This window comes from Odocoileus virginianus, chromosome 12 (genome assembly GCF_023699985.2).
Source record: "Odocoileus virginianus isolate 20LAN1187 ecotype Illinois chromosome 12, Ovbor_1.2, whole genome shotgun sequence".
NCBI classification, from domain to species: Eukaryota; Metazoa; Chordata; class Mammalia; order Artiodactyla; family Cervidae; genus Odocoileus; species Odocoileus virginianus.
Window position 1 is genome coordinate 51420142 of NC_069685.1, and position 26565 is coordinate 51446706.

Below are 26565 nucleotides of genomic sequence, written 5' to 3' on the forward strand. Positions count from 1 at the left end.
TCAGTGATACTTAGTGACTCCCTGTTTTACGTTCCTTCTCGTCACCGTATTACAATGCTTATCTCCACAGTTACTGCCAGACCACCTTCTGTTTCAGAGGGCATTGGCACATTCTGCTGAACACATGTTCAGGTTCCTCAGGACTGGATTTGCTTGGCTTGGATACAGATACCAGGTCGTCCTGACAGGAGTCAGTACTGGGTGTGCTCCTGTCCATGGGCACTCATGCTCAACTGGAAAGACCTCCTATTGAGTACCCCAAACTGTGTACCCTAGCCAAACTTCCACCTGGATTTCCCCCCTTGTAGCCACAGATGTGCTGTGTTTGCTGTTTAAATTGTTTTTTCTAATTCCATGTGTTTTCCAATCTCTTTTTATAAACCTTAGACTATAATAAACAGGTTTGTCCCATCCAGTAATCCCTTTTACTTTTTTTGAGATGTGTGTATATGAAGATCCCCTGGAGTCGAAAATGGCAACCCACTCCAGTATTCTTGCCTGGAAAATTCCATGGGCAGAGGATGGAGGCTACAGTCCATGGGGTCGCAAAGAGTTGGATAGGACTGAGCACACACACACAAACCCACATGCTTGATAAAACCAGCCTTGTGATAAGAGGGTGTGGTGGCGTCAGGAGAAGCATTCAGTCCTCCTAAAACAGTCTTCTGCCTCAGTGCCTTTGGCTGGTTTCCTTCATGTCTTCCTTCAGAAACCTCAGGATGGATAGGCAGGCAGGCTGTCTTTTTTGAGGGGCTAGTGGAGGGTTGCTTTGAGTTGGAATCATCCTAATGGATTTTACCACACTGGTTTGATAGAAACATTTTGTGATAAGAATCGCAAGATAATGTAACCTGTGTAATATTTAATCCCAGCCAGCTAAAATGATCTACACAACATGTAGTTCCCCGGGCGAGGAGCCTTGGAGGACAGCTGTAAGGTGCATTAACAAGACCGGAAAATTCAGTTTGCTTTTGACAAAGAGAATTTTATCAAACAGTTCGTACTTCTTCACTTAATTTTGTTAAGCCTTCAGAAAGTCAGAATTGCTGGGATTGGCCGCTGCAGCTTCTTAGTGGATGGCTTCAAGGGAAAAAGTTGGGGACAGAGAAGAGGAGGAAAGCCAATTTCAGCGCGCCAAGTCGCGGCGGCGCTTCTCCCCACGAACCGCCAGGGGGCGTGCTCGGCCCGCTCCCGCCTCTTTCTGGGCATGTGATCTCGGTCCAGCCTTCTTGCTTTACGGCCAGTCGCCTGCAGCGGCAGCGGTTACCATGGAGACGGGGCTTGGTTGGCAACCGTAACTAGGGAGCCTGTGGAGAAAGCGGCCGCAGCTGGAGGCCGGGAGGTGGGAAGAGGGCTTCACGCAGCGGGACGACCCCGGCCTTTGAGGACCGGGTGGGTGCGCTCTGTGAGTCAGGAGCGGGGTCCCTGGCAAGGCAGGGCCTGGTGCCTCTCGGGGGGCGGGGGGCGCTCACCCCACCTGGGCCCGGCCTGAGGCAGCTCCAGGGAAACCTCAACCGCGCCTGGGCTTCGTGCCCCCAAGGGCAGACACCTGCTCCCCCCACCCCTACTCCCCGTCCCCTCCCCTACCGCCCCCCCCCCCCCCCCCAACTGCTTCTTACTTGCTGTTTTACCTTGAATAAGTCGCTACACCTCTCAGCGCCTCAGACTCAAGTTTGCTGTGAGGAATAAATGAGAGAATACGTTAAAAGGCTTTTGTGAAGTGAAGTGGCTCAGTCGTGTCCGACTCTTTGTGACCCCATGGACTGTAGCCCACCAGGCTCCTCCCATGAGATTTTCCAGGCAAGAGTACTGGAGTGGGTTGCCATTTCCTTCTCCAGAGGATCTTCCCCACCCGGGGATCGACCCCGGGTCTCCCGCCTTGTAGGTAGACGCTTTACCGTCTGAACCACTGGAAGTTTAGTTTTAAAAGGCTTTTAAACTTTCTAGACGACTGCTGCCATTTCTCACGCACTCTGTGCTGCAGCTCTGTTGAGCATTTTACATATGTCACCTCATCTTCATAAGACCCCCAGAATGTAGGGTTATCATTTTCATTTTGCCAGTGAGCAAATTTAGACTCTGAGGGGTAAAGTGACTTGCCCAGGGTCACAGAACTACTGAGTGGTGGAACTGGGATTCAGTGCCAGCACAGGCTGACTGAAAAGACACTTTTCACCACTACCTGCTTCTTCCTTGATTCATATGCTTAGAATTGTTGCCAATGCCTGAGTTATCATTTTGCTGCCTGTGGGAATATGAGTATATTTAAAGTGAGTTAGAGGGCTCTAAAATTATTCCTAGAAAGGAATGAATCCCCGGGGGCAGGGGGGAGGGGGTGTTGGGCATCAATATTTTTAAAGATTTTGGACAAGCTTTCCCAGGAGTCTGGCATTCTTCTCATTCTCATGGAAAGGGACAGAGCTGGCATTGCCAGCTGATGTGTTTGTGGACCAGGAAATCGAAGTGGGACAAAGAGGTCCCTGCTGATTATTATGTTCAAAATTTCTTTAGAGAAAACTCCAAAGAGAAGAATGTCAGATGCAGAGGAAAACCCACTAGAAGAAACAGAATACGGAGAAATAGAAATGCAAGAAGAAGATGAAGAAGAAGAAGAAGATCCAAATTTTGAAGGGCTAGAAAATATGCAAGGGGAATTAAAAGAAGTTAACACATTAGCATGGACAGCGTCTCCAGAGGAGGAGGAGGGAGAAGAAGGGAGGGAGTTTGGGGAGGAGGTGGAAGCAGAGGATGGGGAGGAAGGAGAGGTGGAGAGAAGAGAAGAGGAAGAGGAGGACAGGGAAGGGAAGGAGGAGGGAGAGGAAGAAGAGGAGGAAGAAGGGGAAGGGGAGAAGAGAGTGGAGGAGCATGGGGAAGAGGGAGGGAAGGGAGAGGAAGTGGTGGAAGGATTTGGGAAGGAGGCTGTCAAAGAAGAAGTAGGGGAAGAGACTGCAGAAGCACTGGAGGAGAAAGAGGAGGCCTCAGGAGCACAGGAAGAAACCTCTGTAGAGCCCGAAGAAATCACCACGTCCATGATCAGTTTGGAGAGATTTACACAGATTGATTCCCAGACCATCTTCTCAGAAACATCCCTAGTAAGTTGGAATTGTCATTTGTTCATTCTTTCCTAATCATTAATTGCATGCTTGTTACCCACTTACCTGCCCGGCTATGGGAATATAAAACCAAATAAGACACAATCCATTCTCTTAGAGCTCTAGGTTGTGTAAGGAGGCAGACCCATAACTGAAGAGCAAGTGTTAGAAAACTAAGTGGAGTGAGGGGACTTCCCTGGTGGTTGAGTGGCTAAGATTCTGAGCTCTCAATGCAGGGGGCCTGAGTTGGATCCCTGGTCAGGGAATTAGACCCCATATTGCCACAACTAAGACCTGGCACAGTCAAATAAATATTAAAACAAACAAACAACTGAACTAAGTAGAGTGATTGAGAGATGCATAAGAGATATGTATCTGTATTAAGGCTGACAACCCAGCTTAGCAGATGATCAAGGAAATCTTCCTGGAGGAAGTGTGTGCCAGAGCTGACTTAAAGGACAGTGGTTAACTGGAGTGTGCTTATCTAAAGAGTCAGCCTGTAAAACTCAGCTGTGGTCCAAGAAGTGTGCGCCTGTGTGCTCAGTCGCTTCGGCCGTGTCTGAATCTCTGGGACCCTGTGGACTGTAGCTTGCCAGGCTCCTCTGTCTGTGGACTTTCCCAGGCAAGAATACTGGAGTGGGTTTCCATGCCTTCCTCCATGGGATCTTCCCAACTTAGGGATCAAACCTGAGTCTCCTGCATCTCCTGCATTGTAGGTGGATTCTTTACCCACTTAGCCACCTGGGAAGCCCCAAGGAGAAGTGACTCTCTGTGACTTTGTGGTGGTTTTGGAGGCCACTTAGAAGAATCATTTTGCTGTTGTGGGTCTGCTAGTAAGCTGAGAATAAACTTAACACACCCACGATTCCTGTTATTTGAGTACAAAACATCCCAGGCTCTCTTTTAAAGTGGTTCATAATTCTGATGTGAGGCTAACACTAAGACTGGCTGATTAGGAAAAGAAAGGAAACTAAATGAGGGACTGTAGCAGCATGTACTGTATTTGGCATCACAGTCTCCTTTTTATTTCTTTTTTTTTTTTAAAGAAAAGTAGCGAGTCAAAGCATTCATTACAATCAGAGCTTTTGGAAATGTTCGAGCTTCCAAGAAGCCCTGGCTCACAATTAGAGTTTCTGGATTTGGATGTAACCACTTCTGGGGAACCACTGATTAGTTTCCCGGAAAGGCAGCCTTCAGGCGAGCTCTACCAGAGGCCCCAAGATGAATTGGAAGAAGAAGAAGGGAGAGACTTGGAACCAGAAAGGGGAGACTTGGAGCAGGAAAACAGGGAAAGGAGAAAAGAAATGAGAGTATCATATACCAGCGAGAAAAGCGAAGAAGAATCACAGCCCAAAGCAAGGATCACCAAGGCATCGCTGGTCTCCACCGCCACCGAGGACATTTTGTTCCAAAGGAGGGAGAGTACCAACTTGTATCCCTTGGTAAGTGTGGCATCCTTTTATGTGTTTACTTTTTAAAACTTTTTTTTTTTTTGGAGTATAGCTGATTAACAATGTTGTGAAAGTTTCAGGTGAACAGCAAAGGGACCCAGCCATACACATATGTGTATCCATTCTCCCTCAAACCCTCCTCCTATCCAAGCTGCCAAATGGCCCCCAGTGCTTTGAGAGTATTTTGAAGTAGGGGAATTTTATGCCTATGGAAAAAAATGCCACCAGAAAGATCCATTTTAAGCTAATCATAGACTTGGGTCTTTTTAAAGTTCAGTTCAGAGCTCTGGCTGGCCGTGTGTGACAGAATGTGCTGCATCTGGGTTTGATAGCGGCACTGTTCTGCAGGCAAAGAAATTCCACAAGCGGTTTGTCTGTTGCATAGGGTGTTATTTTCTTTCTTTCTTTCTTTTTTTTTTTGGCCGCGCCTTGAGGCATGTGGGGAGTTCCTCGACCAGGGATGGAACCCATGCCCTCTGCAATGGAAGCATGCAGTCTTAACCACCGGGCCACCAGGGAAGCCCAGGGTGTCGTTTTCTTGTGGGAGACTCAAAATCTCTCTCTCCCCTTTCCCCTCTCCCCTCTCTCTATCTGTTTCTCTCCCTTTCCCACTCTCTCTCTTTGATATTCTAATACTTCTCTTCCAGCCACCAATTCTCTTTCTCCTTCTCTCCTCACCTCTTCCCCTGTAACTGGCTTGATCCCTTCACCAGCTCCCCAAACCATGACAGCTTCCTAAAAACTAGCCACCCCAAGATGGATCAATAAGCGAAAGGTCTGGAAGACGTGAAAGCCACCAGGAAAAGCACCAGTCGGTCCAATGGAGTCTGCCTTTGCTGCCACTGACAGCATTGCAAGGAGGCACCATCTGCGAGGAATAAAAATATTATCATTTGCCAAGAGAAGGAAGAGGAGGTTTCTTTTCCCCCTTCTTCCTCCATCTGCTACTTTCTGAAAATTGTTTCCTGGGATTCATCTTTCCCCCGCCTCTCCACTGTAGATCCATGCCTTTGGAAGATTCATAAGTGATGGAGTGTGTATACTTAATGCAGTTCCTAACACAGAGTGAGCACTTGACAAGTGTTAACAACCAGATGATGAATGGGTGGTGGTGGTGGTGGTAATGGAAGGACGCCGAGGGGGAAGTGCAGAGAAACTGACAGCCTCCTTTCTGTAGATGTGGCTGGCTTTGAGCAGTGGAGTTAAAGCTTCAAGCTTGCAGTTGCTTGGTCTGAAAGAAAGAATAACTTTGAGTTTTTTAGAGCCCATGAGGACATTGGTCTTATTTAGCCACCTAACCGGAAATCGGGTGATATCACTGATGACAGCAAGTGATCTTTGTACCAGGGCCCCCGCTCCCTGGACTTGACAAAAGCCACCACACAGGTCTGGGCCCCTGTTAGCCTTGGGCTTGTTGTAGAACCAAACTTGCAGAGGCTGTCCCCCTTTGCAAGTTTGCTTAGCTCTTTGAGGGCACTTTCTTTTTCCTTTCCTTTTGCCTTTATTTCTTCTTTTTGTTAAAATGAATAAGTGCTCTCTCTCTCTCTCTCTCTCAGGGACTTGCCCGGAGGTTCAGTGGCTAAGACTTTGTGCTCCCAATTCAAGGGGTCTGGGTTTGATCCCTGGCCAGGGAACTAGATCCCACATGCTGCAACTGAAGATCCTAAGCTCAAAGATCTTGTGTGCCACAACTAAGACCTGGTGCAGCCAGATAAATAAATAGTCTGTATTTATTTTTCTTAAAAAAATTCACCCTTTATTTCTTTTTTCTTTAAAAAAGAAAAGCATATATATATATATATGGCTAAGATTCCTATTCTTTAACACACTCTCACCCAAAACCATTTTCCTGAGGTGATTACTGTTGCAGTTTGGTATAACCATGTATCTTTCCAGACTTTTTCTGGTACATATACAATTATGTATCTACACACACAGACACACACACACACACACACACACACACACACACGAGTTTGTATTTCAGTTTTTGTTTTAACCAGTGAGATATTCTGCACCTCTGTAAAATGTTTTTGCACTTAATATCTCTTAGAGGATTTTTTTGTATCAGTGCATGTGTATCCACTTCCTCATTTTAAATTCAGCTATTTCCTTATTGATGGTCATTTACGCTATTTCTAATTTCTTGCTCTCACCAAAGGTGCTTCTGTTGCAGGAAGGGGACCCCGTCCAGGGCCCGAAAGTGGGCTCTTGTCTAACACTCGGAAATGAATTGTCTGAGGAGATGCATGTGCTGACAAAGCAAGAGACTTTATTGGGAAGGGGTGCCCAGGTGGAGAGCAGGAGGGTAAGAAAACCCAGGAGGACTGCTCTGCCACATGGCTCACAGTCTCAGGTTTTATGGTGATGGGATTAGCATCCAGGTTGTCTCTGGCCAATCAGGGTCCTTCCCGGTGGCGCAGGCGTTGCTCAGCCAAGATGGACGCCAGCGAGGAGGGTTGTGTTCCTGTTGGGACCTCCTGTTGTGAAATAATTCATGCCGTGGTTACTTATGCTGCCTGGACAGGGTGGGTGGTTTCAGGCAGTGTGTTTCCCCTAACTCTTCAGTGCATATACTTCTCCATCTATGTGCTGCAGCACCCTCCTTTTCCTTTGGGGTCCCCTGCCTTATCCCAGAGGCCTGTCATAAGTTGAAGTGCTCATGGTAAATAGGCATAACCGTGGATACCATCTCCACCCAAAAAACAAGGTATCATGAGTTTATGAGAAAGAATCATGGCTATCAAATATAGTGAAATCTGGTTTTGACAATCAAGTTTTGTTTTCCAGATCACCATGATTAATTATGAAGAAGATTAATATGAGAGGTGACTGTCCCCATGATCATCTATCATAAACGTCAAAACTAGTGCAAAATGCAATGAATATGAGTCCTGTGTGATTTTGGTTAATGGTAGGGCTGCTCAAGGAAGTTCTGTGACTACTGAGTGAGGTCCATCTAGTTTTGATCTTGGAAGAGTTGTTTTACCTGGAGGCAGGAGTCTAGTTAAGAATGTGTTCCTTTTATAACTAATTTGTTAAGTTGGAAAATAAATTTCCAGGATGACTATAAGGTCTTTTAGAATTACCAGGTTTCCAAAAGAACCCTTTCACATGAAGAAATTGGCTTTTAAGAAGCAGCTAGAGGGGACTTCCCTGATGGTCCAGTGCTTAAGATTCCGCACTCTCAATGCAGGGGTTGCTGGTTTGATCCCTGGTCAGGGAACTAGACCTCACAGGCTACAATGAAGATCCTGTGTACTGCAACTAAGACCAGCACAGCCAAATAAATTAATTTAAAAAAAGATCCATCTAGACGTGAAATATTTCCATTCCTAGAAGGTGCAGCTTGAGACAATTATGATTCCACAATTCTACCATTCATGCCCACGCAATAAAAGATCTAAATATAAATATAAGTTACAGCAAATGAGCAGATGGAATAAGGAGATAATGGAGAATGAAGTGTGTAGGAGAGAAATCGGCCATGTTGTCCACTATGTCTTGGGAGAAATATATGGTCCATCATTTAACCTTGTTTCATTCAAATATCAGAAAGGAAATGCACCAGATTTCATCTCTATGCTCCAATATAATTCACTGATTTTTGGTAACTAATTACATAACCATTATTTTAAACACTCTACCACATCAGCCTTGGTTAATTTTTTAAATAGACTTTATGGGGGGGAGGGGCAGCAGTTTTAGGTTATAGAAAAATGGAGTGAAAAACAAAGAATCCCTCTGTAGTCCCTTGTGCCTTCTTCCACCCCTAGTCTCCTCTGTTATTCTTGCATTAGTGGGAATTTTGTATCTTTATAGTGAATACTTTGTCCTTCCAGGGAGAATAGTGAGTAAGGAACAAATACTCAGGCTAAATAATTGCCTTTCTTAAGAAGTTACTTAGTGACTTTATTATAACTTATCCATTCTACATACTCTTATTCAGTAAATTGAATTTCACAACAATCAGTGCTCACTGTGTGGTTGATTACTGAACTGGGTTCTAGGTTCTGGAGAGTAGGTAAATAGGAAGCTGTTTCTATTTACTGTTGAAAGCTTTCCTTTATTTTTAAAGGAAACATTTTTATTAAAATATACAAAGAGAAAGTGCACACACAAGTGTAGAACTCACTGAATTCTTACACAGTAAACATACCTGTGTAAGCACCTTGCATCTTTGCTTTTCTTTCTAAATGGCATTATCAATCACATACCATAAAATCCACCCTCTTAACTGCTTCTTAAAAGATTATGGTAAGGGACTTCCCTGGCGGGCCAGTGGCTAAGACTCCCAGTGCAGGGGGCCTGAGTTCTATTCCTGGTCGGGGAACTAGTTCCCACATGCCACAACTGAGTTCTCATGCCACAACTAAAGATACCACGTGCTGTAGCTAAGATCTGGTGCAGCCAAATAAATAAATAGTTTTAATCAGATTGTGTTAAAATGTATATAATATAAAACTTACCGTCATAACCATTTTTACATGTAAAATGATTTTCTTAGGTTGGCAAAAAAGTTTGTTCTAGTTTTTCTGTAAGGAAAAACCATGTTAGGTGGTGGTGGTTTGGTCGCTAAGTTGTGTCTGACCTCTGCGACCCCATGGACTATGGCCCACAGGTTCTTCTGTTCATGGGATTTTCAAGGCTAGAATACTAGAGTGAGTTGCCATTTCCTCCTCCAGGGGATCTTCCCTACCCAGGGATCGAACGTAGGTCTCCTGCATGCAGGTGAATTGTTTACCAACTGAGCCACCAGGGAAAACCCCATAAGCTGTTATGGAAAAACCCTACTGAACTTTTTGGCCAACCCAGTAAATACATTCATAGAATTGTGCAACTGTCCTCATCGCCATCCCCATAACTCTCTTCATCTTGTGAAACATACACTGTACCTATAGCTGCCAACTCCCCACCCCCCACCCATTCCCGGCTAACACCCTTCTACTTTCTGTCTCTATGAATTTGACTATTCTCAGTCTCATATAAGTGGAACCATTTAGTTCATATTTGTCTTTTTGTGACTGGCATATTTTACTTTCATTATGTCCTGAAGGCTCATCCACGTTGGAGCATGTGTCAGAATCTCTGTCCCTTTGGAGGCTGAATAATATTCACACATTGTTTATCCATTCATCTGTCCACGGACCCTGGGGTTGCCTCTGCCTTTTGACTATTGCAAAACGTGCTGCTCTGAACATGGGTGTACACGTATCTTTTTGAGACTCTGATTGATGTTCTTTTGGGAATATACCTGAAAGTATAATGGCTGGATCACATGGTAATTGTATTTTCAGTTTTTTTGAGGAACCGCCACACTGTTTTCCACAGCAGCTTCACCGTTTCACACTCCCACCCATAATGCATAAAGGTCCCGGTTTCTTCACATCCCTGTAAAGTGTACCCTTTGAGTTTTTTTTAAGTTATTTTTGTTGAAATGCAGTTGATTTGCAATGTTAGTTTCAGGTGTACAGCAAAGTGATTCAGTTATATATAATATATATTTGTATGTGTATATATATGTGTGTGTATATATATCTTTTTCAGATTCTTTTCCCTTATAGATTATTATAAGATATTGAGCATCGTTCCCTGTGCTATACAGTAGGTCCTTGTTAGTTATCTGTTTTATATATAGTAGTATGTATATTTTCATCTCAAATTCCTAGTTTATCCCTCCTTCCCAATACACTTTCCCCTTGTGTAACCATAAGTTTGTTTTCTATGTCTATGAAAATTTACCCTTTTAATATGTACAGGTGGGTCTTTCCTGGTGATCCAGTAGTTAAGAGTCCACCTGCCAATGCAGGGTCACGGGTTTTAATCCCTGGTTGGGGAACTAGGATCCCACATGCCTCAGAGCAGCTAGGTCTTCATTGCTACACCTGGAAAGTTTGTGTGCTGCAATGAATGATCCTTCATGACCCAACGAAGATCCCTGCATGCCTCAACTTAGAAAGGACGCAGCCAAAAAAAAAAAAAAAGAAAGAAAGAAAGTACAATTGTTTGGTTTCTTAGCCCATTCACAAGGTTATGCAACGTTTGCCACTATCTAATTTCAGAACATTTCCGTCACCCCAAAAAGAACCCATACACAGTAAGCAGTCACTCCCCACTTCCTCCCCCAGCCCCTGGAAACCATTGACCTACTTTCCATCTCTATGGATTTGCCTATTCTGGACATTTCCTTATAGATGGGGTCATACACTATGTGGTCCTTTGCATCTGACTGCTTTCACTTAGCATCACATTCTTAGGGGTCATCCACATAGTAACATGTTCTTGAGGATTTCTCAAGGTGATGTTTCTCTCTTTAAAAAAAAATTTATTTGCTGGCAGTTTTGGATTTGAGTTGCAGCCTGAGGGCTTAGTTGCCCCGCGCACACAGGATCTTAGTTCCTTCGACCAGCGATAGAACCCACATAACCTGTGTTGGGAGGTATATTCTTAGCTACTGAACCCCCAGGGAAGTTCCAAGGTGGTGTCTCTTTATTGGCTGATGATGTGAACCCTCTTCCTCCAGGACTCATGCTAAGATCACCCCGAGGCCCAGCTCTGAGCTCACACACCTTAGTGTCCTGCTGGTTTTACCTTTGTCTTCCAGACCATGACCTGGTCATTCGGGTGGAACAGTTCCCTTCCTGTTTACTACATTCGAGAAAACCAGAGAGTCCTTCTCTACGCCAGTGGTCACACTGGGGTCATCTACAACGTCCTCAAGAACAACCAGCACCATCTTCAGGTTTGCAGGCTTCTCTTACTTCTGGTGAAAGAGGTTGTCGTTAACTTGAATACAGCACTTTGGTTTTTATTCCCAGGACCAACCTCATTCTATCTCAGTCACATGTTCCTTCCTCCCTTCTGAACCATAGCAAATTCTGTTTGCAAACAACTTTTGCTGTTTATGGTCTTTCTGATTCTAATCAGAATCAATTTACAAATAGCAGTTGACTTTAATTTTATAGTAACTAGAGTCTAAAGCATCTGTATTTTTTTTACATTTTTATAAAAATGGGGTCAGGAGAGACCATATTGTCTCCACAGGACAATGATGAAATGCAAAGGGAAGCTCTTCAGCAGGGATTCAGACCTCATTAACCCTTAGCCTCCTTTCCAGGGCTCCCAGGGCTTTGATCCTCCTACTCATGCTGAAAAGTGGTTGTTAATATCCCTATTTCACAGGAGAGGAAACTGAGGCTCAGGTCAATTTAACTGACTGGCCCAAGGCTGCTCTAGCAGGTGGTAAAGCCAGGTCTCAGGTTCAGGTCTCCTGACTTGAAGGTACTAAGTAGGTCAGTTGTCCTCTCTCTCCTCCCTCCTGCATCTGTTTTTATTTACACCCACTAAGTGCCTCCCTAAATGCCCTACACACCTTCCATCCCTACACTGCTCTGCTTCCTCTGTTCCAGAAGTTTTTTGACCCCTTTCATTTTCATTTACCTGTCCAAACGTCATGTTTTTCCAGTGTCTGAATTTCTACTAGTTAACCTGGTGAATAGTTCCACATCACCCCTTTCAGTTGAGGGGTCCTTATTTTAATAAGGACCTTCCTCAGTCAATGCCTAGATCAGAAGCTTCACCAAGTATTTTTCCAAGAGGTCAGCCAGTACTCAGCATCCTGCCAGGGATCCAAGACACATGGGTGTAACTTCAGGAATTTGCTTCCTAGAAGTCCTGAAATACACACAGTCCGCATGCCCTTCTTGGTGCTTAGTTGAATGTGCAGCGCCGAGTGCAGCAGGGGGAGAAGGGACAGTGTGATGATAGGGATGTGGAGGAGGGGCAGATGGGCTGAGAAGCAAGGAGCAGCCAGGCAGGCGTCCAGCCTCCCCAGAGCGGATGGCTGGGTGGGGCCTTGGCCATTCATTCATTTCCATGTGTATTTGTCTTAACCATTATGTTTCAGATGACATCGTGAACAAAACAGATCTAGTTCCCCCCACCATGGAGAGGCAGACATTAACCAAGTGAATGCATAAATATATAACTAAAGATTAGGGACTTCCCCTGGTGGTCTGGTGACTAAGACTCTATGCTCCCAAAGCAGGGGGCCTGGGTTTGATCCCTGGTCAGGGAATTAGTTCCCACATGCCACAACTGAAGATCCTGTGTGCTGCAACTAAGAGCTCCCATGCCACACCTAAAAGGTCCGGCATGCTGACCTGAAGACTGAGGATCCCACGAGCTGCAACTAAAGACCTGGCACAGCAAATAAATAAATTAAAAAATACTTAAAAATTGCATAAAAATAAACATTATAACAATCACTGGAATGGGTATGTGAAATTGCTCTAAAAGAGAAAAATCAAAATCTGAGAAGACTTCCTCTGAACTGGTGGGCAGGGAATAGAAAAGTACTATTTTTGATGAGACCCGAAGGCTGAGCATGAGCCAGCCAGGGGTAGTTTTGGGGGCAAGAGCATCCCCCACAGAGAGAGCTCCAGGTTGTCAGGCCTTTTGTGTCGGGCCCAGAGAAGAGGCCAGAGTGAGCGAGGGGTTGACATGGAAAGAGGGCAATAGAGGTTGTTTCCTGGCTGCCATCTCTTGTTTGTGTTTCCAGAAGATTCCTTGTTGCATGGGGAGGATTGTAGGAGGATACAGTGAAAGCAGAGGCCAGCAAAGAGGCTTTGGCTCCAGAGCTGCTCGGGGACCCGAGTGAGCAGTTTTAAGGGAGATGAGGCCAGCAGGGAGGTCCAAGGAGGTGGGACCTGGGAGGACCCAGACATTTATTCTCAACCAGGGTTCAGAGTCAGGTACATGCCTCGACCCCTAGGAAGCTACTGTTCTTGTGGGGAGTGTAGCTTGTCCTGTTAGTGTTTTGGGTTTTTTTAATACTTTTTTTTTAAAATGTGGGTCATTTTTAAAGTCTTTGTTGAATTTGTTGCAGTATTACTTTTGTTTTATGTTTTGGTTTCTTGGTCCTGAGGCATGTAGGATCTTAACTCCTCCAGCAGGGATGGAACCCACACCCCTTGAATTGGAAGGTGAAGTCTTAACCCCTGGACCATCAGGGAAGTCCCTCCCACAAGCGTTTCAAGGGAAAGTTTGAAAACCTCTGGCCTTAGAGTAACACTGGGAAAGTGGGCAGGAGTCGGATGTTCAGTGGTAGAGACCAGACGGGGAGCTCAGTTCTCTCTCTGGGGTCCCGCCTTTCCTGCTGGTGCTGGGCTGGGCCGCACCCTCCTTGTCTCAGAGCATCTTCTCTTCATGTCCGCAGGGCCACCCCAACATCATTTCCTGCCTCTGCATCAGCGAAGACAGGCGCTGGGTCGCCACGGCCGACAAAGGGCCCGGCTGCCTGATCATCATATGGGACTCTTTTACAGGGTAGGCACGCCAAAGCCACCTCCTCCTCATATATGTACAGTAACAGGCTGCTGTAACTCGCAAAAAACAAGACATGCTGGTCTGGGGATACAGAAGCTGGTGCTGGGATGCAGGGCAAGGTGCAAGGGTCCCAGGAGAGTTTGTCTTCCTGCCTCAAGGCCCATGGGAGTGACATTACTTTGATGAATTTCCCATGGACAATTCTTGGCTCTTTAAGCCCAGAAACCCTGTCGCTCAGATGGTAAAGAATCTGCCTTCAATGCAGGAGACCTGGGTTCGATCCCTTGGTCGGGAAGATCCTCTGGAGAAGGGAATGGCTATCCACTCCAGTATTCTTGCCTGGAGAATTCCATGGACAGACAAGCTGGCAGGCAGGCCCATGGGGTTGCAAAGAGTCAGACATGACTGAGCGACTGACGCTACCAGGTACACTGGACTGAGGGGAGGCCAGTTCACACTCACCCAGCTGGGAGGCCCAGAGAAGTTGTGTGACTTTCACCATCTGCAAAAAAAAAAAAAGAGAAGGCTAATCATACCATCTTTGCTTCCCTGGGCTGCTGTGAGAAATTACCTCCAGGGACTTTTCTGGTGATCCAGTGGCTAAGACTCTGCACTTCCAATACAGGGGGCCTGGGATTTGATTCCTGGTCAGGGAACTAGATCCCACATGCTGCAGCTAAAAGATCTGGCACAGTAAAATAAATAAATATATATACAAAAAAAATTACCCCCAACTAGGTGGCATAAATTACAGAAATTTATTCTCTCATTGTTTGCAAGGCCAGACATCTGAAGTCAGGGTGTCTGCAGGGAGCTCCTCGGGGCCCTGAGAGAGAATCTGTCCCATGCTCCCCTCCTGACTTCAGGTAGTCACTGGCATCCTTGGTGACCCTTAACCTGTAGACATGTCCCTCCAGCCTCTGCTTCATGTGGTGTTTTCCCCTCTGTATCTCTCTGTAAAGTCTTTTCTCCTCTAAAGACACGAGTCATTGGGTTTAGGGTTCTCCCTAAGCCAGTATAACCTCATCTTAACTATTTAGACCTGCAGAGACTCTGATTCCATGTAAGGTCACATTCTGAGGTTCTGGGTGGAATGAATTTTGAGGAGCGCACCATCTGACCTACACTACTTACCTTACGGGATTGTTATGAAGATCCAGAGCACAGTACCCGGCCCAGGGTAGATGCTCAATGTGTGTCCTTTCGTAATTCCTGGTCCTAGAGACAGAGGGCAGTGTCAGTTTCATTGACAAGATTGTAAGGGCTTGATTGGGTGTGGAGGGTGGGGTGGGGAGAGGTGAGGTGGGTTAGACGAGTCCAGGTGGAGAGGAAGCTTAGGAAGAAGTTATGTTGAATTTCTGGAAACAGGAACTCCCCTCCCCCGGTGACCCGTGGCATCTATAGGGCCGTGTTACCTAGCCGCAGTCCTTACCTCGCTTGACCTCTCAGTGGCTTTCAATACCCTTCACTTCCCTTGGCTCTTCTGACACCATGTCCCCTGGTTCTCCGCCCAGTGCTGTCTGTTCCCTCTCAGATTCTCCTCAGCCTTATCCTCCTCTAGCTGTTCCTTAGCTGTGGCACGAGGGGATGCGGGTGCTGTTGGTGACGTTCTCCAGCCGGGCAGGAGCACACCCAGCGCTTGAAACCAGACCATCTTTCTCTCTGTTTCCTGTGTTTGCTGAGGGGGCGCTGCTGGAGGGCGTTCCACCTGCCGGTCCCATGGGCCTCCCCTGCCAAAATGTCCAAAAGTCCTGTGCCTTCGCCTCCAAATAACCTCTGCCTCTGTCCATCCTCTCCTGCTTGGGCCACTGCAACAGCCTCCTGACGGATCTCCCCTGCTCCCCTTGCAGTTTCACTCTTCAAGCCCCGCCCCCCTCATGGCACTGAACCACTTTTTCTTTTAGTTATTTATTTTTGGCCACACTGTGCGGCACGTGGAACTTCTCCAACCACAAATCCAACCCACTTCTCCAACCACGAATCGAACCATCGCCCCCTGCGGTGGACGCATGGAATCTTAACCACTGGACCACCAGAGAAGCTCCTGAACTACTTTTACACGTAAAATTCCCTGGCATTAATTACATTCACAATGTTAAGCAATCATCACCACCATTTGCAGAACACTTGCACCACCCAACCAGAAAACCTGAAGGAATGAATTCCTCACTCTCCCTCCCCTCAGCCTCTGGTAGCCTCTCATCTGCTTTTCTATCTCTGTAGATTTGCTTGTACTGGACATCTCATGTCAATGGAGTCATACAATATGTGGCTTTTGTGTCTGGCTTCTTTCACTTAGCATAATATTTTCCAAATTCTTCCATATTGTAGCATGAATCAGTATTCCATTCCTTTTTATATCTAAGATTCCATTGCATGAATATACATTCTGTTTATCCACTCATCTGTTGATTTTTTTTTAATTACTTTAATACATTTTAATTGGAAGCTAGTCTCCTTTGGCCACCATCTCCAATCTTAGTCCTCTAGTCAATTTGGAGCATTTTGTTCCAGAATATTTGCTGTTGTATTAAATACACATGTGTGGCCAACAGCATCGTATGGTTTTCCTCCACAACTTTCTTTAAAAAAGATCTTATTTAATTTATTTTGTTGGCCATGTGGCATGTGGGATCTTAGTTCCCTGACCAGGGATCCAACCCACACTCCCTGCTTTGGAAATGCAGAGTTTTTAACCACTGTATCACCAAGGCAGTCCCTCTCCACAACATTTTGAGCTTGATCTTTGGGCCAAATGCAAAATCTGATTGTGCTGCTCCCCTGCTGAGAACCCTCCAAGGACTGCTCATTGCCAATTCAGCCCTTGTTGCAGGGGATTCGCACCTCACACACTAGCCACGCAAACACTTCTGCCACGAAGTGAAATTCGTGTCTGTGTGCCTAGCGGTCATCTGTAGCAATGACATGCTTTTCAGCTGCGAGTAATGACAAAGCTGTCCTGAGGCAGGAAGGGCAGGCCTCTCACTTGTGTCTCTTCTCTCGACCCTTTGCCGACAGCTCCCCTGGCCCAGGCAGAGCTGGCCTCCTTTCAAACTGTGTTTATCCTTTGCTTTTTACTTGTTTATAGAACTGTCTCCCCCATTAGACTGGGGGTGACTCTGCAGTAATTTTTTTCTGTAACTGCAAAGTAAAGTGTGTCTCTGGTTTACAATGCAAATGATTTATTGATAATGAGTTTTACGATATTGCAAATGATGACTTGGGGAACCCAGAAAGGATATTTGGTGTTAGAATTAATATTCATTTATTAAAGTGATAAACCGTACTTCTTCCTTTGAGATATTAGTTCACCTTGAATTCTAACTCTGCAAATCTAGCATGTTTTTGCAGTTGCCTATAAGGGGGGGCTCTGATTAGTGTTTGGGCTCACAAATTTTGTTATTATCTCCTTTTAAGCGTTTTAAACTGCATTTAGAATTGGAATATATTCAGTTTCATCTTTAAGTTCTTTAGTAGTCTGATTAACAAATAAATCCTTCATCAGTATTTAAGTAATTCTCATAAATCTAATAAACTAGACATAAATATGGCAATAAGCTAGACATAAATGTGGCAAGTCTTAAGTTCTCTTAAGTGTTCTAATATCGTTTATAAACCTAATACAATTTAAATTTAAAATCACAAGTCTAAATCAACTACAGACTGTAAATTAGAATCACAAATTAATCTGTTTGTTAACACATCAGAGACTCTGATATGTTAAGTTCTCTTAAACATGACTCAGTCCTTTAAAAAAAAAATCTCTTATCACAGATGTTAATAGCACAGGTCCGGCTGACCTCATCTTCTCTACATTTAATTCTATCTCCAGAGATGAGATACATTTGCCCACAAAGGACATCAGTACGGCATTCCTAACAACTTTAGAACTCCCTTCTCAAGGGAATTTTGGGGGCTGCTTCTCAGTGGCATAAAATTTCTCAAGTGACAGAGAACTAGACAGGCCCTCAGCCAGCACGTGGACTTGGTTCCAGCCAGTTGGTACACCAGTGTGACATACTGAGGCCTGTTTACATTAAGATCTCCATTATGAAAAACCAACTGCGGGAACTTGTCCAGAGTCCAGTGACTAAGACTCCCAATGCCCGGGGCCTGGGTTCAGTTCGTGATCAGGAAACTATATCTAGCATGCTGAGACTTAAGAATTCATGTGCTGTAACTAAAGATCCCACATGACACAATGAATATCAAAGATCCCACATGCTGCAGATAAGACCCGGTGCAGCCAAATAAGTAAGTAATAGAAAAGAAAAACCATGGATTCACACAGCCCATGTACCTGGATTAAGTCTTCCTACCACCGGCTCTTCCCGTGGAGATCAGGGCCTCCCCCACACCACAACTCACTTCCATCATTTCTTCAACTGTTTCTTTTGTTACTTTGACTCTGTCAGGTATTCATATATTGTCTAATTAAATTCTGCATGTGTTAAGGCTTTGTCTGCTTCATACAGTTCTAAAGTGCTGCCAGTGACATAATACAAACATGTAGAAATTAAAAAAAAAACGAAAGTCCCCCTTTACCCAAGCCTATATCTGGAGTCACCATGTAGTTTGCAGTTCATTCCTCTAGAATTTTTTTTAATTATGAGTACACACACACACACACACACACTCTCTCACACATTCAGGATGATGCTACGTATACCACTTTGCAATTTGCTTTTTTCACAAGATTTTAGTCATTTTCTCAAATCTACTTCATTGTTTCTGAAGGTGACATTTTTTCTTTACATGGTTTTACCATGCTATTTGTTAAATAAACCCCATATCAATGGATATCTGTGTTGTTTCCAAATTTTTACTGTGAAAGCCATGCCGCAATGAATATGAATTGGCATTTATCTCTGTTTACTTTTGCTATTATTTCTCTAGGGAAAAAACAAGTTGTAGAAGTGAAACTGGTGGCCCTTAGGATCTGTGCATTGAAGACTTTGACACGTGCAGCTAAGCTGCTGTGGAGAAAGCCTATGTTTGTTTATTCTCCCCGTCCTGGAGGAGGTTGCCACTTTGCTGCGAGCTGGGATGGTGTCCGAGGCAGCTTGTTTCATGTTCTCATCCTTCACTCCTGGCCCAGAATTGGCCCTGGATAACAAAGGAGTGACTCGAGCTCAGACAGAGAACAAATAGCATATTTACATACTGCCCTGAGCTTTTTTAAAAAATTAATTTATTTTTAATTGAAGGATGATTGCTTTACAGTATTGTGTTGGTTTCTGCTGTATATCAATATATGCATCAGCCATAAATATACATATGCCCCCTTCCTCTTGAACCTCCCTCCCACCTCCTACCCCCTCCCACCTCTCTAGGTTGTCACAGGGCCCTGGTTTGAGTTCCCTAAGTCATACATCAAATTCCCACTAGCTATCTATTTTATATATGGTAGTGTATATGTTTCCATGTTAGCCTCTCCATTCATCCCACCTTCCCCTTCCCACCCTCTGTGTCCCCAAGTCTGTTCTCTATGTCTGCATCTCCGTTGCTGTCCTGCAAATAGGTTCATCAGTACCATCTTTCTAGATTTCATGTATATGTGTTAATATATGATATTTGTTTTTCTTTTTCCTGACTTCACTCTGTATAATAGGCTCTAGGTTCATTCACCTCATTAGAACTGACTCAAAAGCATTCATTTTTATGGCTGAGGAATGTTAAGGGCCAGATTAGAGTTTTTTTTTTTAATTAGGGCGGAATTCATGTATGGCTCAGTCAGTATAAGAATCTGCCTGCAACTCGGGAGATGGGGGTTTGATCCCTAAGTCGAGAAGATCCCCTGGAGAAAGGCATGGCAACCCACTCCAGTATTCTTGCCTGGAGAATCCCATGGGCAGAGGAGCCTGGTGGACTACAAGTCCATGAGGTTGCAAAGAGTTGGACACAACTTGGTGGCTAAACCACTACCACCAAAATTTACGTAGCATAAAAGTAACCACTTTATTTTATTATTTATTTATTTATTGCCACACCATGCATCATGTGAGATCTTAGTTCCCCAACTAGGGATTGAACCTGGGGCCCCTGCAGTGGAAGCGCAGAGTTTTAACCCCTGGACCCCCAGGAAAGTCTCAAGAGTAACCATTTAAAATAAACAATTCGGTGGCATTTCATGTAATCACAGTGGGGGGCAGGCATCGTCTCTATCTGGTTCCCAAACATTTCCTTCTCCCCGAAAACAAACCCTGAAACCGTCAGCAGTCACAACCCACTCCCCCACCGTCCATCCACAACCCCCTGGAACAAGCATACATCTGCTATCAGTTTCCATCAATTTGCCTATTCTGGAGATTTGATGTAGATGGAATCATACAATGAACAGCCTTTGGTGTCTGCCTCCTTTCCCTCAGCACCATGTTTTCAAGGTTCATCCATGTTGTCGCCCGGGTCAGTGCTTCACTCCTTTTTGTGACAGAGTGACATTCCATAGTGTGGCTAGACCACAGTTGTCCTGTTCCTGAAGTGGGGGTCCCCCATCGTGTTTTGCAGCATTCCTGTGCACACGATATTTGATAGCTGCCCAGAAGATAACGGCATCAGGGCCATGGCCATCACCCGTGACGCTAAGTATCTGGCAACCATCTCAGATGCTGAAATCCAGGTACAGGGCCCGTTGGGGCAGCCAGCCTGTCAAATGTGTCCCCGTGAGCAGCTCTGCTCAGGCCGTGCTGCCTCTGTGGTTCTCTGGGTGCACGGGTGACCAGATTCCCGTCAGGGGCTCCCTGCCTGAGGCCAAGCTCACTGTGCATTGCTCAGTTAGTGGAAGTCACTGGGTTACCATGAGAGGTGTAGGTGACTTCAGCAGTGTTCGGGAAACTTCTCTCTCTCCTCTGTCTGCTTTCACTCACAGAAGGTTTGCATCTGGAAGTGGACGTTAGCGGTAGAAACGCCAGCATGCACTCTTGACCTCCCCAAGGAATATGGTTTTCAGGTGAGTTCAACTTGAACCTGTAAAGATCCACCTAAAGTTACCCTGGAGCCAGGTCAAAACTCCTTTTTGTTTTGCTGGAGCTTAGTTATGGTGCACTAGAGCTTTTTAAAAACTCCTATTTGTGTTCTTGGGCTTCCCCAGTGGCTCAGTGGTAAAGATTTCACCTGCAATGCAGGAGACACAGGAGATGCAGGTTCAATCCCTAGGTCAGGAAGATCCCCTGGAGAAGAAGTGGCAACCCACTCCCGTATTCTTGCCTGAAGAATCCCGTGGACAGAGGAGCCTGAGTTGGCCACTTACTGGAGCAACTTATGCACGCATCCATGTCCTTAGTTTATTTTTGGTGATAATAGCTAATATTTTAAATCTCTTCTTATGTGCAGGTTCTGCTAAGTTCTTTGCATGCAGTATCTCACATAATCTATGCAACATGCTAGAAAGAGGTTACTATGGAATTAATATTACTGCTATTAATTATCAAATAATTGGTCTACAGTCACCCAGCTTTTCTTATTCTAGAAGCATGCTCTGAACCACTCTTCATATAGGGCAACTATCAGTATTCTTGATTTGCATGAGGCGACTTGCCAAGGGCACCAAGAGCAATGACTGCTGCTCTGTACCATCTCAGTCAACCTCGTAGCCTTTGTTCACCTGCACTTACTGCGCTGTGCGCCAGGCACTGTGGTCAGGACGGATGTTGCTTGTGTGAACTAGAACCCAAGCAGGAGGTCTGGGTGACTGGACTCAGCCAGACATGCATCATTATCAGTTTTATATCCATTTTCTCTCTTTCTCCCCCTCCGCCAACATTCTTCCTGCACCCAGAAAAAAAAAAAAAATTCTTACTTAAAAAAAAAAAAATTTATTTGGCTGTGCCAGTTCTTACTTGTAGCAAACAGGATCTAGTTCCCTGATGAGGGATTGAACCTAGACTCCCTGCATTGTGAGCTGGAGTCTTAACCACTGGACCACCAGGGAAGTCTCAAATTTCCTTACTTCTTAGAGTTACCAGTAGTACTTGGATATTTAGGATGAGATACCAAAAATATTTTGGGGATTTTGATAGAGATTGCACTGAATCTATAGATCCCTTTGGGTAGTATTGTCATCTTAACAGTATTGCCTTCCAACCCAGGAGCACAATACGTCTTTCTATTTATTTATATCATCTTTAATTTCTTTTAGCAGTGGTTTTTTTTTTTTTAAAATCTCACCAGGTTTTTAGTTGTATTTTATTTTTCATTGGATAATTACAGTATTGTGATGGTTTCTGCCATACATTAACATGAATCAGCTATAGGTATATGTATGGCCCCGACTCTTGAACACCCCACTCCCGCCCCCGCCACCCTCTAGGTTGTCACAGAGCACCAGCTTTGGGTTTCCTGAGTCATACAGTAAATGCCCCCTGGCTAACTATTTTACATATGATAGTATATATGTTCCAATGGTACTTTCTCAAATCATCCCCCCTTCTCTCACCCCAACTGTGTCAAAAAGTCTATGTCTCAGCAGTGTTTTGTAGTTTTCAGTGTACAAATCTTTCACTCTTCCTTGGCTAAATTTATTCCCGAGTATTTTTTTATGCTTATGTTTTTATGTTTTTTATGTGGAGTTGTTTTCTTAATTTTTCTCTCAGAATGTTCATCGCTAGTGTATAGAAATGCAACTGACTTCTATACTGCAGCTTTGCTAAATACACATGGCTATTTCAATTTAAATTGGTTAAAATAAAAGCGTACATTCATTTCCTTGGTCTCACTAGCTACATTTCAACCACTCGTCATCCACGTGGACCTGGTGGCTACGCTTGTTGACAACACACGTGATAGAACATCTCCACCCCCTCAGGAAGTACTGTGGACAGCATGGCACAAACTCCTGGCCTTCTCCCCCCAAGTCCTGGGTGTGTCCCACCATCAGCCTCCTCTGGATCCAGGCCCCAGAGGGCTGAATGTGGCTGATGAGAACCACCCAACTGAGCAGATTCATCTTACTTAAAATTCAGTCAAAACTTTCAAGGGGGCTCTCAGCCTGGCCTGGCTGCTCTGGGAGACTGTCGTTTTCATTTGTAGAGACGACAGTTTCATAGCTGCTCCTCCCATCTCCCACTGCCCTGCCACCCACACTCAGCTGATGACCTCTACCCCTCCTGTTTCACTGAGAAAAATGGAAGCCATCAGATACAAACACCAGCCTGCTGTTCTCCCTCCCAAATCTGCCGTGTGTGTGTGTGTGTGTGTGTGTGTGTGTGTGTGTGTGCGCGCACACACGCGCATGTGCGCTCAGGTACTTCAGTCATGTCCGACTCTTTGCAACCCCGTGGAATGTAGCCTGCCAGGCTCCTCTGTCCATGGGATTCTCTAGGCAAGAATACTGGAGTGGGTTGCCATGCCCTCCTCCAGGGGATCTTCCTAACCCAGGGATCAAACCAGTGTCTCCTACATTGTAGGTGGATCCTTTATCCGCTGAGCCACCTGGGAAGCCCTGTAAATCTGCCACACACCTTCAACCTCACCATCTTCTCTTCCCCTCTGACTGCAGTGAAGGGCCAGTGCACTAGTTCCTGGCTGCCTGAGGCCCTTCTGCAGCTCTCACCCCTCCCTCTACTACACATAAACATGCTTTAGGACCACTGATCCTGAGAGAATGCTCTGACCCCACATCTCCTTCCAGCTACGCCCCCTGCTCCTCTTTACAGGGAGACTTCTCAGAAGCGCCATCCACACTTACTTTCTCTACTTCCTCATTTCATATCCTTTTTTTTTTTTTTTTTTGCAGGCAATATTTGACCTCTTTGTGTTTTGTTGCTAAATAAGGCATACATGCAAAACGTGTATATCTTAGAGAAGAAAATAAAATATACCTGTGTGCTCATCACAGGATCATGGAATAGAATGTTACCTTAACCCTAGAGGCCCCCTGTGTTCCCCTTCCTGATCTCATCCTCGGTCTTGCTCCCTAAAGTTAACCATTATCCCAAATTTTGTATTATTCATGCCTGTGCTTTACTTTTCTCCGGTGACATATGTATCTCTCAATACTATCTGTTTTCATTTTACCCGTTTTTGACCTTTCTATCTTTGTGACTGGGTCTTCCCTGGTGGCTCAGCGGTAAAGAATCCACCTGCCAGTGCAGGAGCTGCAGGAGCCATGGGTTCAATGCCTGAGGTCAGGGAGATCCCCTGGAGTAGGAAATGGCCACCCGCTCCATAGTCTTGCCTGGAGAATCCCATGGACAGAGGAGCCTGGCAGGCTACAGTCCGTGGGGCTGCAAAGAGTCAGACATGGCTGAAATGGCCAAGCATGCACGTGTTTGGAATCAGAATAATTGTTTGATCTGCTCAGCGTTGTTCTGAGAATTGCCCATGTCTATCCTTAAGCTGCAATTCCTGTTCACCTCCACTGCTGTTTTGTTTTTTGCTCTTTGAGTGTTGCAGGACTTATTTATCCATCCTCTGTGGATGGACATTTCCCTCTTCCCATCTGTCCTCCACCCACCCACTGCTCTAACAGAACTGTGCTGCCCACGGTCACTGGTATCCCCAATCAAATGGACATTGTTTTTTTAAAAATAGCTTCCCAATGGGTCTCCCCATTTTTAGTTTTTAATTTTTATAGATTTTATTTTTTAAAATTACAAAAAATTTTTTTTGGCTATACTGGATCTTTGTTGCTGCTTATAGGCTTTCTCTAGTTTTGAGCAGGGACGCCTCTCCAGTTGTGGTACAAGAGCTTCTCATTGAGGTGGCGTCTCTTATTGCAGAGCACGGACTCTAGGGATTATGTGCTCCTTAGCATGTGGAATCTTCCCGGACCAGGGATTGAACCCATGACCCCTGCATTGACAGGTGGATTCTCAACTACTGGACCGTCAGGGAAGTCCCACAACTGTCAATCTTACTGCTATTTTGAAAGTTATGTGTCTTTTCCCCCACCTCTGGCTGCTTTTAAGATTTTCTCGTGGTTTTCAGCAGTTTTTTGATGGATGGTGTATCTATGTGTGAATGGATATGTTGTTGTTGTTGTTGTTTTTTAAAAAACTTTATCCTTTGGGTTTTTTGAACTTGAGATGCCATGTTTCCTCAGTTTTGGAAAACTCTGGCCATTGTCCCTTCAAACATTATTTCTGCCACATTCTTTCTTTCCTCTCCTTTTGGGACTCCAGCTATATGTAAGTTAGACCTTTTCAGCTTGTCCCATAGGTCTTTTATTCTCTTTTCTGTTCTTCTATGTCTTTATGCTTCATTCTGTATCTTTTCTCCTATAATTTATCTTCCTTTTTTACTGTTAATTTGGCTTCCCTGGTAACTTCTTTTCTACTAACAAATTATTTATTTGACTATATTTAACTTTCTGTTAAACCATATTTTGAGTTTTTAAAGCTTTTTTTTTTCAGATCTAGAAGTTCCATTTGATTCTTTTTAAAAATAGAGTTATCTGGTGGCTAATCATCAGGGAAATGCCAATCAAAACCACAATGAACTATCTCCTCACGCATATCAGAATGGCTATCATCAAAAAGGCCACATATAGTAAATATTGGTGAGGGTGTGGAGCAAAGGGAACCCTGGGAATGTAAATTGGTGCAGCCATTGAAAAACAATATAGAGGTTTTTCAAAAAGCTAATAGTAGAATTTCCGTATGACCCAGAAATTCCACTCCTGGGCATATATCTGAAAAAAAATTACTGATTCACAAAGATATATGCACCCCAATGTTCAAAGTAGCATTATTTACAATTACCAAGATGTGGGAGCCACCTAAGTGTCCATCAACAGAGGAATGGATACAGAAGGTGTGGTACATGCATTCAGTGGAACACTCAGTCATAAAAATTACCTGGTGTTCTCTTTCTGTAGACCACTCATCTTCCTCCTTTTCAGTCATATGACTCTTTCATATGCCTGGTTATTTTTCACTGAATGCCTGATGTTGTACTTTAAGAAGAATAGGAATAATTTGAGGCTCAGGATGGTAATAACTTTCTCCAAGGAAGACTTAGTTTTGCTTCTTTTGGGCCTTTGGCAAAGCAATCACCTCCATCTCATCAGAGATTGAGGTGACCTGAGGCTGATTTTCAGCCTTTGTGAAGCCTCGTCCATGTACTTCCTTTCACCAGGTCTTTTCCCCACCCAGACCTTTGTGCTGTCCTGAAATTGATCCTCAGACGTTAGCCTTGGTAGCTCACATTCCTGAAGTGATGCAGCAAGCAAGGGGCAAGAAGTCGGTGATGGGGTGGAAGGGGCAAGAACGGAACTTATAAAGCATTTCTTGAGCCCATCTCTCAGAGCTGCCTCCTGTGCACCCCTTCCTGTTAGACTGCAGCCACCCGCCTCCTGCACACATACCGTTTCAAGACTTGCACTTAAGTGTCCCCAGGGATTCCTCACTTGTTTTAGTTGTTCTGCACTTCAGGTTTCCTTCACTTCTATAGTATCTACAGGGTTGGTTTTTGGGAAGGGAGCCAGGCAACCCATGCTATTCACCATCTTGGCAGGAATCAGAAAATCTTTCCAATATTTTGTATTCATTCCAAGTTCCCTTGTGGCCCCGTTAAATTTAGAAATGAGTACACAGCAGCCTTTGTCCAAAAGGACATAGAATAAAGGTTATTGGTGAATACTGGTTTACTTTTGCTTGTTCCAGTTTATAGATGATGAATTATAGTAAATAAGACTAAATAAGAAAGGAAACACGTTTGAGTTCATTCATTTTCACACTCATTATTTCAGTTATATT

At 44.7% G+C, this 26565-nt stretch overlaps 1 protein-coding gene across 5 annotated transcripts in view; it reads left to right on the plus strand.

Moving 5' to 3' along the window:
• The first annotated feature begins 1247 nt into the window (after positions 1-1247).
• CFAP251 (cilia and flagella associated protein 251) overlaps positions 1248-26565 on the plus strand; it is a 71963-nt gene continuing 46645 nt past the window's right edge. Inside the window, exons 1-7 of one of the 5 annotated variants that reach the window (XM_070475240.1) lie at positions 1249-1405; positions 2512-3092; positions 4139-4534; positions 11148-11285; positions 13761-13870; positions 20378-20489; positions 20739-20819. In XM_070475240.1, coding sequence (XP_070331341.1) covers positions 2532-3092; positions 4139-4534; positions 11148-11285; positions 13761-13870; positions 20378-20489; positions 20739-20819 — 1398 coding nt within the window. In that variant the 5' untranslated portion in view covers positions 1249-1405; positions 2512-2531. Of the gene's footprint in view, positions 1406-1737; positions 1882-2511; positions 3093-4138; positions 4535-11147; positions 11286-13760; positions 13871-20377; positions 20490-20738; positions 20820-26565 lie in introns of those variants that run through there. The other 4 variants (XM_070475239.1, XM_070475241.1, XM_070475242.1 and 1 more) reach the window with 4 other exon arrangements.